This window comes from Haliaeetus albicilla, chromosome 14 (assembly GCF_947461875.1).
Source record: "Haliaeetus albicilla chromosome 14, bHalAlb1.1, whole genome shotgun sequence".
Lineage (NCBI taxonomy): Eukaryota > Metazoa > Chordata > Aves > Accipitriformes > Accipitridae > Haliaeetus > Haliaeetus albicilla.
This window is the reverse complement of record NC_091496.1, coordinates 8,016,934-8,031,271: the sequence shown is the minus strand read 5'-3', so window position 1 is coordinate 8,031,271 and position 14,338 is coordinate 8,016,934. Positions and strand designations below refer to the sequence as shown.

The 14,338-nt window shown below is 45.6% G+C and overlaps 1 protein-coding gene across 3 annotated transcripts in view; it reads left to right on the top strand.

The window, feature by feature from the left end:
• FRMD4A (FERM domain containing 4A) overlaps positions 1-14,338 on the top strand; it is a 383,693-nt gene that overhangs the window by 149,320 nt on the left and 220,035 nt on the right. Inside the window, exon 1 of one of the 3 annotated variants that reach the window (XM_069801647.1) lies at positions 9,995-10,087. The exons of the other annotated variants lie outside the window; for them this stretch is intronic. Within the exon in view, the coding sequence (XP_069657748.1) occupies positions 10,022-10,087 (66 nt within the window). The 5' untranslated portion in view covers positions 9,995-10,021. Of the gene's footprint in view, positions 1-9,994; positions 10,088-14,338 lie in introns of those variants that run through there. 3 annotated transcript variants of the gene reach the window in all.

The window sequence follows — 14,338 nt, the reverse complement described above, 5'->3', positions numbered from 1 at the left end:
ACTTGTTCTTACCAAGCTTATAACAACTCACTGCAGCATACCTGCAGTGTCAGGCTATTAGGACAAATTAACAGTTATTAATAGATGCTGACAGCAACTGGATACATACCACAAGAGGAGCTTTATCTTTACACAAAATAAGGATATGAAAAAATACGCGAGGATGAGGCGCAAGCTCCCCCGGCTCTGCAGACCCTCGCGGGTGCCGGCCGAGCTCAGGGTCTGCGCGCCCCTGCCGAAGGTGAGCTGCTGGCGCCGGGGCGGAGGTGGGTGCTGGGGGATGTGGAGGGCTGGCATGGGGCAGTGGTGATGGGATAAAAGTTAATTATGGGCTTCTGTAGGAGTTTCCCAAAACCAAAATCTTCTGAAGAGGGAGGAGGGAGGGGGATAGAGTGGGACGGGGAGGTGGGGACCTCTTCCCAGAGACATGGACACCTCTGGGACATCCTCTGGCCAGATTAAATAAGGGGTTGCTTACTACATTAAGTCTTTTCAAATTCAGGCTAAAAGAGCAAGTGGGAGCCCACAGGGGCCGCTGAGAGTGGTCAGCTGGGAGCAGATTGGAAAAACGCCCTCCCTAATCCCCATCCGCAACCAAGAGAGACAGAGGTTTCTGCTCTGATCTGCCTCTGGAGAAACCTCTCCCTCTCGCTGACTAAGTACAGTCACCTAAGCAGGGGGTTAAAATCACTGAAAATCTCCCTGCTCCCCTCCATCCCCGTCACCTCTACAACATTTGTCATGTGCATAGTTTAACGTTTCAGGACTTTGCTTCTTCTTGAGTCATCAAGCTCTGCTATCCAAAAGCCCATGCATCACATATAGCAGGAAACACTGCAAATGTTTCTAAATGCCCAGCCTTACAAGAAGTGCTGGGGAAATACCCTGTCATTGCCTGAGGATAATTTCTGTGAGCTGTGATGGATGTGAGCTAGAGGAGGAAGGAGGCAAGGGGATGTGAAGCCTGGTGGGTCGAGCAGAGGACATTGTTTCGGTAGTTTTAGGTGCACTGGATTCCTCTGTGCCTCCGTGTATCTCTCTGTAAGCAATAATGTGACCTGAGAGCATGGTACCCACCTCATCAGGCAGGTTAATTCACTTCTGCTTGCAAAATACCTGGAAATCTCAGGGCGAGGTGGAGGGGGTGTCCCATGTTCGCTGTGGAAGACCAGGGCAATAGAACTCTTCAGCAATCACAGCGTGATGGAGAGGGGCTCAGCTGCCCAAAGTCCCTCTTGCGTGGACTCCAGCCACATGGGTAGCACCGAGGATGAGGACTGCTGTTTGCATCGCTGGGGCCCCAACCCTCTTGCTGTGCCAGACTTTGTAGAAATACTAATAGCAGAATTACAGGCATGCATCACCAGGGGACCATAAATATCATTTTTAATTAACTGGCTATTCTACAGAGGAGACTTTGTGTAGTACTGCGAGACATGGGAACAAAGTTCAGCCTGTCCCTGTGACAGAGCTCCAAATTTCCCCTGCTCCCTCCCGACCCAACGCCAGCAAACAGATGTGCTCTGTGCCTCCTATTTATGTGCTCCCAAGAAATTAGCACCCCATTAAGCTACACAATGCAGTGCATTTATTTTTATTTCACTGCGCTGCAGCCTTTCAATGTTAACTCTGCACTGTTTCTTACTGGAATCAAATCCAGACTAGCACCAGGAGATGCTTAAATCAACAGCCTATGAGGTATGAAATTTGTGCAGCAGAATTAGTGCCTATAGCTTAAGATAAAGCAGCCCCCAAGCTACAAAGTCCAATGTTTGATCCAGGTCCAAAAGGAAAAGGACAGAGGAGGAAGATTTAACTTCTAAATACCTGAAGCTGGGACTGCGATTTGTCTGCAGACCCATTTTAAGGCAATAAACAGCTATATTTATATCTCCTGAATGTGCCTATTATTTCAAGATCTCGCCCAAACAAGTGAAAGTGACATGACAAAGCAGCACTGTATGGAGCCAAAAAACGTATAAAAAGCAATTGAACCATTATAGATGCAGTCTCGGGCAAGCTCAGTCTATTTTTAATCATTTTAATAATGCAGCTGATTTGCTACATCAAGGAGGGAAGCTGAAGAGGGATCCCTCCCAGCAAGCTAAATAATAGGCTCGTGTGGCTCAGTGACATCTGGACATCTCCAAGAGCGTGCATGGCACAGCAGTCTCCCAGGGAAATGGTAACACTGCGCAAACCCTGCCCAGCAGGTCACCTTGAAGTCTGGGAGGCCCCAAAGACAAATGAGTGATGCTTTAGGAAAGTGAGGGGAGAAGCCAGTGGGACATTGAATTGTGGCAAATAGAATTAGAAAAGGGGAAGGTTTCCTGATAAGTTAAAAAAAGAACATTTTGATTGCTGCGATTTGGGTAGGTGAATTGTGTTGCAGAGATTTCAGCCGTGGGAGGCAGATTTGGGTATTCACAGACTAACCAGGTCAGGGAACTATTGATTTCTCCATGTTCTCCATGTTCTCCATGACCACAGCCCTCTCTCTCCATCTGAAAAGCCAAGACCCATCTGAGCATCACCCACTCAGCTCACCTGTACCAAAGACAAAATGGCTCGTCTAGCCTTGGGTGGCTTGTTGGTCCTGGGGGAACTCTGGAAGAAAGAAAACTTGAGGTTTCCCCTCTCTTCCAGAATGGCCTTTAAATGAGAGTGCATGTGAGAAGGACAGGGGACAGATGCCTTCTAGCCAAAGGTTGGCTTTCAGGACACTCAGTTAAATTGTGAAAATAAAACAGTATCTTAGTTACAGAGAGTGGTGTGAGGCCATCAGGGAAAGACGGAAAGACAGAAGACCCATGAGAAGAGACCAATGCAATGGAGACGGAGAAAAAAGTCAGACTGCAGCAGCTATCCCCAGGAAGGAGATGAGATGTTGGTTGAATATAGTGACAATAAAGCAGAAATTATAGCCATGATTTTTAAACTTGAAAGCCAAGTGGTCTACGACACCTGGGACTCTTCAGGGGCAGGACGATCTGGGACTCCATTTTGCTGACACTAAGCTGGCTTCATAAAACAAACTGAAATGTCCTTGTAAAAGGCTGGGGTGAGCCTTGATGCTAAACCTGCCAGGGCTGCATGACTCCAGTCATCGCTTTCCTTCTTCTTAATACCTCAAGGCTGCTGGCGCTTCCCATCTGGGGACTTTCTTATAAAAACGTTTATCTTGTTGTCGTGTGGAAGCAGCATTTTTTCTCCATTATGGAGCTATGTCAATCCCACTGCGGGCAAGAGGTCAGGAATGGGACTCCCACGCTCATTCTTCATCTGGCGGCACAGGCCAGCCCCAGCCTGGCAAGCCTGTCAGCTGCAAGCAGTGACTTCTCCATCCCATTGCCAGCGAGGGGATGGACAGACATGTGGGATCTCGGCTGACCCGTTGAGCAGCCCTCAGACGCGTTGTAGCAGTGGACTGTGTACCTGCAGGCTTGGCCCACGCAGTTTAGGATGGGGAGCTGCTCTTGAAGGAAAGGCGTGTTTGTAACTGAGATTGCCATGGGCGTGCTCAGCCCCATTTCTCCACAGATGGTCTCGCACGCCAGCTTTGCCAGCAGCAATACAGCTACAGGTCAAAGTAACTGCCCCTCCATGGGGAGTCATCGCTTTGGGACAAAGGCAGGACTTATAAATAAAGGAAAATAAACATATATAAATCCCTCTTATAAAAAAATAAATAAATAAAATCAAAAAAAGCATACCTGCTGTGAGAGAGACAGGTAGCTCCTGTTCAGTAGATCGGAGCTACAGGTTGCTTAGGCCATTCTCAGCAACTAGTGTCACACCACTTCCATGCCTTCAGCATGCACATACCTCCCATGCAAGCCTAGCAGTAGTATCTAAAGGTCTGGAGACTTCACTGAATCTCTGGCATGTCTGTCTTTTGGGGGTCAAAGCAGTTCATGGAGAACTTAGTTTTGCAGAGTCTGGAATTGGCTTAGGCATTTAGGAAAATTCATGATAAATTTGGGGCAGCTTCTCATGCAGGACTGAAACTTAAGAGTAGTCATACTGGGTCAGAACAAAGGTCCATGCAATGTCGCATCTTCAGCAGTAGGTGTGAGTGATGCAGAGAGGAGAGTGGAAAACATACATGATACTTTCCCTGGATATTCTCCCACCTTCCACATGTTTTCAACCCAAGGACCTCCCATGTTGGATGTGGCCTCTAGATGCCCAGTATCCCTCTATGGATTTATCATCTTTTAATTTGTCCAGTCTTTTTCTGAACCCAGGTAAAATATTGCATCCTTACTATCCTTCAGCAAGGAGTGCCACAGATCAACTACCAGCTGTGCTTGAATTGCTTCCTTTAATTTGTTCTGAGCGTGGCTCCTGCCAGCTTCATTTGATGCACCCTTATTCTTGTATTGGGTGAAACAGTGAACAGTTGATCCCTTTTCACCCTCTTTGTGTCACTCACCATCCCTCTGTAGAGCTCCTTAATTTCTCCTTCAGGCATCTTTTTTATTTTTTCCAGACCAAAGAGACCATTTTGCTTACTTAGTCATTTCTTTATAGGCCATTTTTTTACATTTAATCATCTTTACTGCCTTTCCTTGAATCCTGTCCATCATCTCTATATCTTTTCTGGAGATAAAGGGATGAGAAGATAGTATTCAAGATGTAAGTGAACCCTGGTTTGATTCAGTGGCATATTAATATTCTCTTTTGCTTGCCCCTTGGTAATAGTTAACATTTTATTTGCTTATTCCACCACTGCTGAGCAATGAACTGATATTTCATAGAACTATTATAATCCAAATATCTTACTCCTGAGTGAGCCCAGAGCCCATAAGTTTATACGTGAAGTTCAGAACATTTTTCCTGCCATGAACATTACTTCACATCTGGCTACATTAAATTTAATTTACTGTTTTATTGCTCCTTCACTTAGTCTCATCATATGTTTCTACAGGCCCTTGCTCTCACTACCCTGAATACCACGATGTCACCTGCAATCTGTGCTCCCTCACTGCTCACCCCCTCTCTCAGGTTCTCTACGAATAGGTAGAGCAGTGCGTGTCCTCACCCAGATCCCTGGAGAAAACCAAAAGGCCATCTCCTCGTTGCCTTGATTGCACAGACTCAGGGTTTGCAGGACTCCTTCTCTGGAGATACTGTGTCATAGCTAGGTGCCTTCTTTAGGTGAAGATGTCTCATTTCATCCTGGAGCATAGCTTTGAGGTTGGGCCATAGGCTGATGTTCAGCCTTTGATGCAGCATTAGGTTAATGCTTTCATTGGAAAATTATCACCGAGGCCTTCAGGTGTCATTGAAAGCTGCTGCAGGATGGGGTTGGCTTGCAGCATCATGAACCAAGGTGAGGGCAGATGGTTGTGCCCTGCGCCAGCTGGAGCCTGCTGGGCTTCGCACTTAGCTCCAGACTCAGTGAATTACTGCAATCCAACCTGGGGGTGTCAGCTTGATGAGTTCCTATGTACGGGCTTTTGTGTGGGAAGGAAAACTGGAGGTGGAAGAAGGGGTTTGGAAGCTGATGCTTCCCTGTCATCCAAGGTTACCAAGAGGATGGGACCTCCCTCTTCACCTTCCCCAAAGAGAACAGCTTTATGCTTTGTTGCAGCAGATCTATTATTTACTCTCAAGAGGAGAAAGCACAGAAAAACCTGTGTAGGAGATCAAAAAGACTCATCTTCAAATCCTCACTTTGATTATTTAAAGCAGAAAAGTTCATAAAAGTTCTCTACTGGTTGAGTAGAAACACAGCCTGGCTTGCCGCAGCTGAGTTGCCATCCCGCCCCACGCTTGTGGGATGGCAAAGGCACTGCCCCAAATGGGCTTTCACCCATATTTGCCTTACCTGTTCATAATTCCTAATTACGGAGGACTTGACCCCTTGGCTAAACCAAGTGAAGGTGATCGAGGCTGCCTTTCCTGATGGGCTCCATGACCCAGGCACGCTTTTTGCCTCATACAAGAATAATCTGCCTGTTCTTCCCCTCAGACTCCTCAGCTCCCATCTTTGCAAGCTGGGCTGGCCCAAACATAGCATCCTGGGACTAATTAGGCTCAGATCTGCTCTTTAACCCTTTCTTGTCCGCTTTTGGCTTTACCCACTAAACTTTGCACTCTGTTCTTACACCCCTGCCTTTTTGTAAGCCGGGCTTTGCAGGGTGACTTTTTCCTACCATCACCAACCACCTTAACCCCTGAAACTCCCCTAAGAAAACAATTCTGGGACCCAGTTGTGTCCCACAACATTTCAGCTTTTGAAAAACAGCATATTTTGCTGAAATCTCATTTTGGCAAAAATGTTCCAACAGTCTCCACTTTTCAGCTCTCTTCTGATATCTTATTCCCAAATAGTAGAAAAAAACTAGGAAGGAAGTGAGGGGAAAATGTGGGTGTAGAGGAACATCCTGTTCTGCACAAATACCCTGGTGTGTTGTCAGATGGATGCTCTGCTTTAAATAGAAAAGGTCTCACGCTTGCAAAGGCCAAAATAATAAATTCTCAGGAATTGGAAAAGATGGAAATAATGATTTAATAAAGAAAGTGTTTGGACTTACTGCATTAAAGAATCAACTAAGTTAGAGATTCTCATTATCACATGCAATCTCATTTTTGTGTGTACCTATAATGCACATGCACACATTCACAGAGGGTTTGGGAGTAATCCCTGGGGAACTCAGTGAAATTCTGTCTCGTTTATTGTATTTGAGAGGCTATTTCCATAAAAGAGGTCATTTGGGGTAAGCAATATTGAAGTGAGAGTTAGAAGAGACCCAACAGGATAGATTCAGAGGTCCCCAAGCTTTCATGTGTTTGAAGAAGTTCTTCTGCTTAGATCCGATTTTGTGACTGATTTCTGCTATCCACTTTTTGAAAGGGGTTGAGTGAAACAACTTTCCGCACTCTGGTGTCCTTTTTTTTTATTGTCAGCATTTTTTTACTACAGCCACACCAACTGCTTCAGTTATCACCAGAACAAGGAGACAATTCTTTTTTTCCTCATCTTCTGCACACTTTCTATATTCTAGAACTCTTCCCATTGTGCTTTGCTTTGATTCTGAAATTTTTAGTGCAATTTGAAGGAAAAATGGAAAGAGAGGTACCCTTGGCTACAAAATACCCTGCAGTATACTAGTTAGAAAAATTCCACAGCACGCACTTCAGCAAAGCAACTTTTTACATCAACAGCATTTTCCCCAAACTTCTGACTATCTCTAAAGACAGTTAATAGTGATCAGTAGTAGGACAATTGCTAAGCTGAGTACTGCAACTGCAAGAGTCTAAGAGCTGGTATATCTCATACCTCTGCTATTTATTGTTGTGATAATGGAAGCCCAGGCCATGTAAAGCTGAGCCTGGGTGAGAACCCGTGAACCCATTCATCTTCCCTGCCGTCGCCAGTGGAGCACGTGGTGTTTTTAGTGCCAGGTGTTTCTTGAGCAGGAATCAGGGAAGCCATTATGTGTTCCCTTCAGCCATTTTCTTGTGCCTGACACTATTTTCTCCATTGGTTTTGAAATAATCTTAAAATTCATCTTTATGAACACAAAAATGAGCCTGTGTTGGAGTCAAAGAGTCTGTCACATGGACACTGCATTCTGACCCTGGAAGATGTCTCCTGTTGTTTATCTCTGTGGCCAATACAATGCAGCTACAGGAACAGTCAAGGGGCACAAGTGACATGGTTGCCCTGCACTATCGCACAGAAAAGGTTCTTTAATTTCATACTTCAGTATTTAACACATAGCCTTTGTGCAATAGATGGGACGGGGAGGGGAGAAGTGATCACATGTTCAGTTCCAGTAAAGTTCTTGTTGTGGTCAGACTGGTTGGACAGTAGTATCAGTTAGTGGCGGACAAACACATGATTCAATCCTGGCAGACCTCTGTTGGCTCACAGTGACACAGCCTGAGCACTGCTTGCTGGGGACCAGAGCTGGGGACCTGCAAAAGGACAGTCATGCATCCTTGTACCCAGCCTGCTCTTGTAGAAACTGCAGCTTTCTGGGATCTCTGAGTTTCCATGCATGCCGGAGGAGATGAAGGCTTAACAACAGTCAGATCTTCTTCTGCAAATACTTCCTAGAGAGCAGAGCGCGTGAAATCCTGTCTGCAGTGAAGCTCGCTCATCAGTGTCCTGCATTATGGTTCCCTGAGTTTCAACCACCTTCAACATAATACCCTCCCAATATATTTCTTTGTGGTGTAATCCATGCTCATTAAAACACCCCTCCACTCAGGCTGGTGAAGATAGACACTTTGTCAAAGCTTTAATGAAAGGGCAGCATGTGGATGATGAACGGGCTTTCTCTGCAGTAGACAAGCTTCCCGTGCTGGGTTTATTTCTGGAGCAACTAACCTATTATCTGGTGCAGGGCCTTGTGTGAATGAGAGTTGGTCCATCCGGAAAATGAATAACATGCCCTTCTTTGCTATTGAAACTATCCATCATATCACGTCCCAAATGGTCTATCATGTTGTTGTCTAGTAAAACTCGGCCATCAGAGGCAGCTCCTGTTCGGATGCTGATGCTAGATGTCTGAAAATGTGATTTCAGCTATAACTCTGAGGACATTTAGTTGGAATTTATGACTAGAGGTCCCTCTAAGCTCCATCAACTCTATCCATCTCACACCTTCATAAATAATACTGGTCTTCAGTTTCTGAATCCTTTAGGGCAGCCTTGTGGTTTTTTCCCAGTGTCTGGAATACATCACATGCAAGATTTCACTCTGAGATTTCAAACTGCATGGGTACACATCAAATAAAAAAAAAAAAAAGAGTTTGGCTGAGCAATGTGAACACCATGGAAGGCAGTTTGATGAACCTGGCACTGTCTAGTATGCAGGAGACTTCGGCACCACTCCTGGCCATACTAAGATTTTCAGTATTTCTCCTTTTTGTGCCTCAGTTTCCTTTCTATTTGGTTCCCAGCTAGCATTAACCAAAATCGTTGAAGGATCCCCGTTGGGTTTAGCTTTGGTTGGATCAGGTCCATCAGTACCTTCCCACTACATGTGGTGCTGTGGGAGCTACAGACAAAAAGTGCTAAGCAAGCAGAAATGTCACCTTTTCTCCATTGACTTAAGTAGGAGCAGATGTGCGGAGGAACAGCAAGCACTTAAGATCATGCTTTAAACTTTCCATAAATACAGTAAAAGGAAGGGTCTAGCCCTGAGAAGGGCTTAGCATCCTGGACAGGGATGCTGCAGAGCTGAAGGGTTTGAGTGGTGGGAGGACATTTCAGAGGGGGTGCCAGGGTGTTTGCAGAGTCAAGCCCTGTAGGATTATTTGAGGTTATTCTCCTTCATACATAACCACAGCAGTCGCCACTGTAGTCCAATGCCTTGGGGAATGGGTAAGGGAATCTATTAATACTCTTAGGAAAAAAATTAGTATCCAAACAACTTTTGTTTCCTTGTTTTTTACACGTCTGTGCTCTCCTCTGTCATTAGCTACAGCGCAGAGCCTGGTATGCTCTGACAAAGAGCTATTGATGGTGTGCTTGTGTGAATTGGCCCAGCACTGGTCACAGCCAACTTCTGTGGGACCTGCTGCCCCCGTTTTACAATACGCTCCAGTGTGCTGAGCCATTTGTGAAAGGTCAGAAATGAACAGAGAAATGGACTGGAGTCAAAAACAAGTAGTCCTATAAATATCATAGTCAAAGGCAATTTATTCCATTCCTCCCCTCTCTCTCCCTCTGTGTGTGTCTCTCCCTCCCTCTGTTGTGGTTTCCCAGATATAACTCCATGTTTCTGACTGGGGAGCTCTGAAAGGAAAGCAGCATGCACATTGCAGCTTCTGCTCCCATCTTGCACACACTGAATAATCCTCAGTCCCGCCAGCAGGACTGACAGCCAGCACGGAGTCAAGGCATCATCTGGACTCAAATGTTAAGTTTTGATTTCTCGGATTTTTCTTAATCTGTGAGAAACTCATTTGCTACAGTTTGAGAACTAGCTTTGGCCACAGACGGTTTGGATTGGGACTTCTGAGGGCTTTTCTCCGTCCGCAGCTAACATTTGACTTCACAATGACTTTAGCAGCTAAATTAGAGGATATTGAAGTGACGCTGGAGCACCTACTAATGGATGTGTTCGTAAGTAAGCTACAATTTCCTATTTAAAGTGAGATGCTAATAATCCAGAAGGCAGCGTACAAATTTAATGGTGTATCCAAGTGTTGCATTGACTTAATTCCTTTACTTTTCCCCGTAAACTCTGTGTCCAACACTACCAATGTGTTGTGGTATAGCTAAGGCATCTACTGCAAGCAGTAACATGCAAAACTGGAACAGTGTGACTCCAGGGCAGGGTATATTCTGCATTGGTTTGGTGTATCACCTACAATCTTGATGAAGTACATGAAAAGGAGGAGAGATTTGGTCAATTTGAGGAATATCTCTGTAAAAGAGGTGCATTGACAGAGCATTTAAACTGTGTCTTGCTTAGCATCGAGTGTCCTTGGCTTTAGGATTTTGACAGCTATTAGATTACAGTCTTTTACCACTTTGCCTTTCAGGTTAGTTTTGTAAGAGATGAAAGAACAAGCAAAAGTAGTTGTGTTTTCAAGAAAATCGAGTTTATTCCTCCTGGATGTATCAAACACTTTAAACCAGTGTTAATCTGGAATTGCTTCCTTGAAATCATCAAAGCTCGGTGAAGCAATGTATGATTGGCTTCTGCACAGCTGAGATAAGAATCTGTCCGTGTCATCTCTTTTTAAAAGTTTCTTAAAAATATCAAAGCATTTCAAAGCAGATTTCTGCTATTTCCAACACAACTTGATGGTTTTTGCCTAAAGGTCAGAGATAGCCATGTTTTGGAAGTTTTTTGTGGGGTGGGGGGAAAACAATGATGAGGGATTGCCAGATCATTTATCTTCTTCTTCAAAAAAAAGTCATGCCAAGGTGATCTGTACTCTCTGAATTCGGGCTATAAGAAATAAGACGGCAAGTGAAATTCTGCATTTTCAGAAGAGTTTTTTGGCATCTCTTAAATGAAATACTTCACATTTCAGGGTCTAATGATGAGGAATCTTAGGCATCAACCACAAAAGTGAAAAACAGGAGAGCTTGCCAGCTTTCTAGTCTGTGGTCCGGTTACTAAGGTGTCCACCTGTGCTGTGAAAGGGATTCAAGTCTCTCTGGGCTGGCGTCTCACCTCAGCACTTTGGGGAGTGCCCTGTCCCCTTTCCCACGGGTTGCTGAGATAGGGGATAGAGGAAAATAGTTGGAAGCTGCCCTGCCAAAGCCTCTACGTAGGGTATGAAATACTGAAATACTCTTTGGGCTGAAAGATTATTTGCCACTCTGGCTTCAAATCCTTTCCCCAGCTCTGAGTACCATGCATCGCGGAGAAAATCCCTAAGGGTTTAAATCCCCATGACAAGCAAAGTTGCAACATCCGCATCTCATGACCACAGCACGCTGTGAAACTTACTCTGTGTGGGAAGGGGCCGGTGCTTTCTTTGGACTCCTTGCAGTTGCTGTAGAATAAACCTGGCACCATAATCCCTCTTGGTATATTTGTAGCTCAGCATCACTTCATCTAGCTGGGTGCTTGACACTTGGAAGACCGAGAGCCTCCGTGGGGCAGGTGTCATTGAACAGTGGGTTCTTAACAGCATTTTGTCGCAGGGTAGCTCCAAGCAGTAACTCAGAGACTGCCAAGATCTAGAAAGCCAAGGATGACTGAGTTGATTGAGGCTGAAAAATCCTACATGTGTCTGACTGTGTTTGAAGGGTGTGAAAAGCCGCCTGCCCTGCTGGGAACAACCCAGCTCTGTAAGACAGGTCATAGGGAATCATTTCTTCTTGCCTGTTCATGTCCCATCATGTGAACTGTTTTGGAGCTGTGTCTAGGCTTTGTCTATTCTTATGTCCATCCCTTGCTTCCATCCAAGTGTCTTTCGTCATGGGTTTTTGGCTTGGTTTTGGGGTTGGTTTTTTTGTAGTGAGGGTGACAGTAGACCAAATAAAATATGGACCAAATTCTCCAGAGGTGCAGGTGGCCTCAGCTCGTGAAACCAATGGAGCTCTTCTCGGTTTGTGTTTTGAACTGGTCCCTCAAATGTGTAATTCCAGAAACCCAGTGAAACGTCCCCAGCTGGGACACTGCAGTCACAGCTGAAACTGTGATGCAGGGACATGTCTGTGCGGTGCCATGCTGTGCCACGCCAGAGCCCCAGCTGGCACTGGAAGAGCTGGTGTGTCTGTGCAGCATTGTGCAGGGGCACACTGCAGTAGTGTCGCTGCTTCGCCCCCCTTGTCCCTCTGCAGAGCCTGGGGCTGAAAGACTCAGGGGTAGCATGTCCAGGCTTCATGTCTCACTTTTTGATTATCAGGACTGTGAATCTAACCTAGCCTCTATGCAAATCAAGGAAATAAGTTTTCCCTGATGAGCAACCATGTCTTCAGCCAGCTGGACTCTTCTAAAAACTACCTAGGAATTATGGCAGGAAGAATTATGGATGATCCAGACCAAATACTCCAAATGCAGAATCATTTTGTCTGACACTACCAAGAACAATTTCCAGGCTTTACTCATATGTCACCTTGTCTTGCGGCTGTGTTTGATCTTAAACCACCTGTCCATTGAGCAATGCTAAAAATAATCTCTACTGCTCGATACAGAAAAGTAAATATGAAACTCAATATGAAGGAAGGGCAAAACATAAAGCTCTGGCTATTATAGATCATTCTAGAGGGTTCATCCAAGGTTGTTAATCCATTACCAAGTGTTTTGCTGTTACCAGCAAGACTAGTACTTGGGCGAAGAGCACGGGGCCAGACCAGCGGAGCTGAATGGACTGCAGGCGGATGGACTGCCAGGTAACAGGACCCTCCTGGGAATGATCTCAAAGTCTGCTCTGTGCCATGCATCTTCATCTGTGTCAGGTTTATTGCTGAAAGAGTGAGGCCATCTGTCACCGTAATGCTCCTCTTCCAATTCTTCAGTGCCCTCCACTGCTCCAAACCAGGTGATTACTTACAAAATTGGGAAATTGTGGTCTATGAAGCCTTGACTTGGTTTTTTTTGCTTTGAAGAAACCTAGTTTTAATGCTTCTTGGACCATAGGGGCAGTAACCCATTCCCAGATCGGTGGACCCTGACACCAAGCTTGTACCAAGCTAGCAAGCCCATTTTGTCACAGCGTAGAAAGGTTACAGTAGACAGCAAATGAGAAGTAACCACCAGTTTCTAAAGAAAACTGAGTCCTAGCTCAGCTCAGACTAACCCACCTCAATGTAATTTGGCTTCTGCAGGAATACAGACTGAAGAAAGGTTATAGCATTGGGCCAGTTTTTCTCTGGACAAGGTTTTTAGCTAAGTTGTCCCCCAGGAACTCCCCTGGAGTGAGTTCAGCAGGGCTTCACAGGGAGGATGGCAAGCCTTGGCAGCAGACACGTTTAACACTTCCTCTGGAAAGCTAATATTACACGGGAACACATTTTAAAATATTTTTTCTTTTTTTTTTTTTTTGCGGAGACGAGAGATTTGCATCCAAATGACACAAGCTGCCACTTCCTTCCAGGACATGGTGTACTCACCGCGTTGTCATCCCGCTATCAGAGAAGCAGCTGCTGCTGCACTACCATTTCCTTTCCCCTATTACCAAAGGGCGATGCAGAGCTTTGCTGGGCTCTGCGAAGCAAGATAAAAGGGAAGCCTCCGACATGACATTTCATAATTAGCTGTCATCACCGGCGGGCTGCCACCGAGCTGCTTGATGAGCTGGGACTTGGCTGCCTGGAGAAACCCGGACAGGGAGGCAGGGGCCAAAGTAGGGAGGCAGCGCAGGGACAAGCTCAGCAGGTCCCTTGGGTGTGCTAAGGGGAAAAGGAAATCTGGGTAAGAAATACAGTCTCTGAATCCTTGTTTCACTGCTTGCAAAAGGCATCCCTCAGCCAAACCCTCCCTGCCTCTGGACATGTTAATTATTCTTGAGCAGTCTGTGAAAGAAGACCTTTGAGGTCTTGGACCAACCTTGCTGACTTCCAAGCCTTGCCTTAGGCACAGCTAAAGCGAGCCTCCGTGATACACCATGCCCAGCGTGCCTGGGGCACTTTGCATGAGATGTCTGGGAGGGCTCGGGAGTGAGGTGGGCTGTGGAGCCTGCCCTGATGAGGGATGCTTTTCCTTGCATTATGGATGTGGCTTTAGACCTGGAAGAAACAGACTCTCAAGCAAACAGGCAAAGGAATAATAATCCTTGTGGAAAAGTGAGCCTGAAGTAGTGAAACATCAGCTGGCCTCAAAAAGGAGACTGATTTCTGAAGGCAGGCGTGACGGAGATGCAGTGGGCGTCCCAGGAGAGAAGGAGAGACTTAGATGAAGTCTTTAAACCA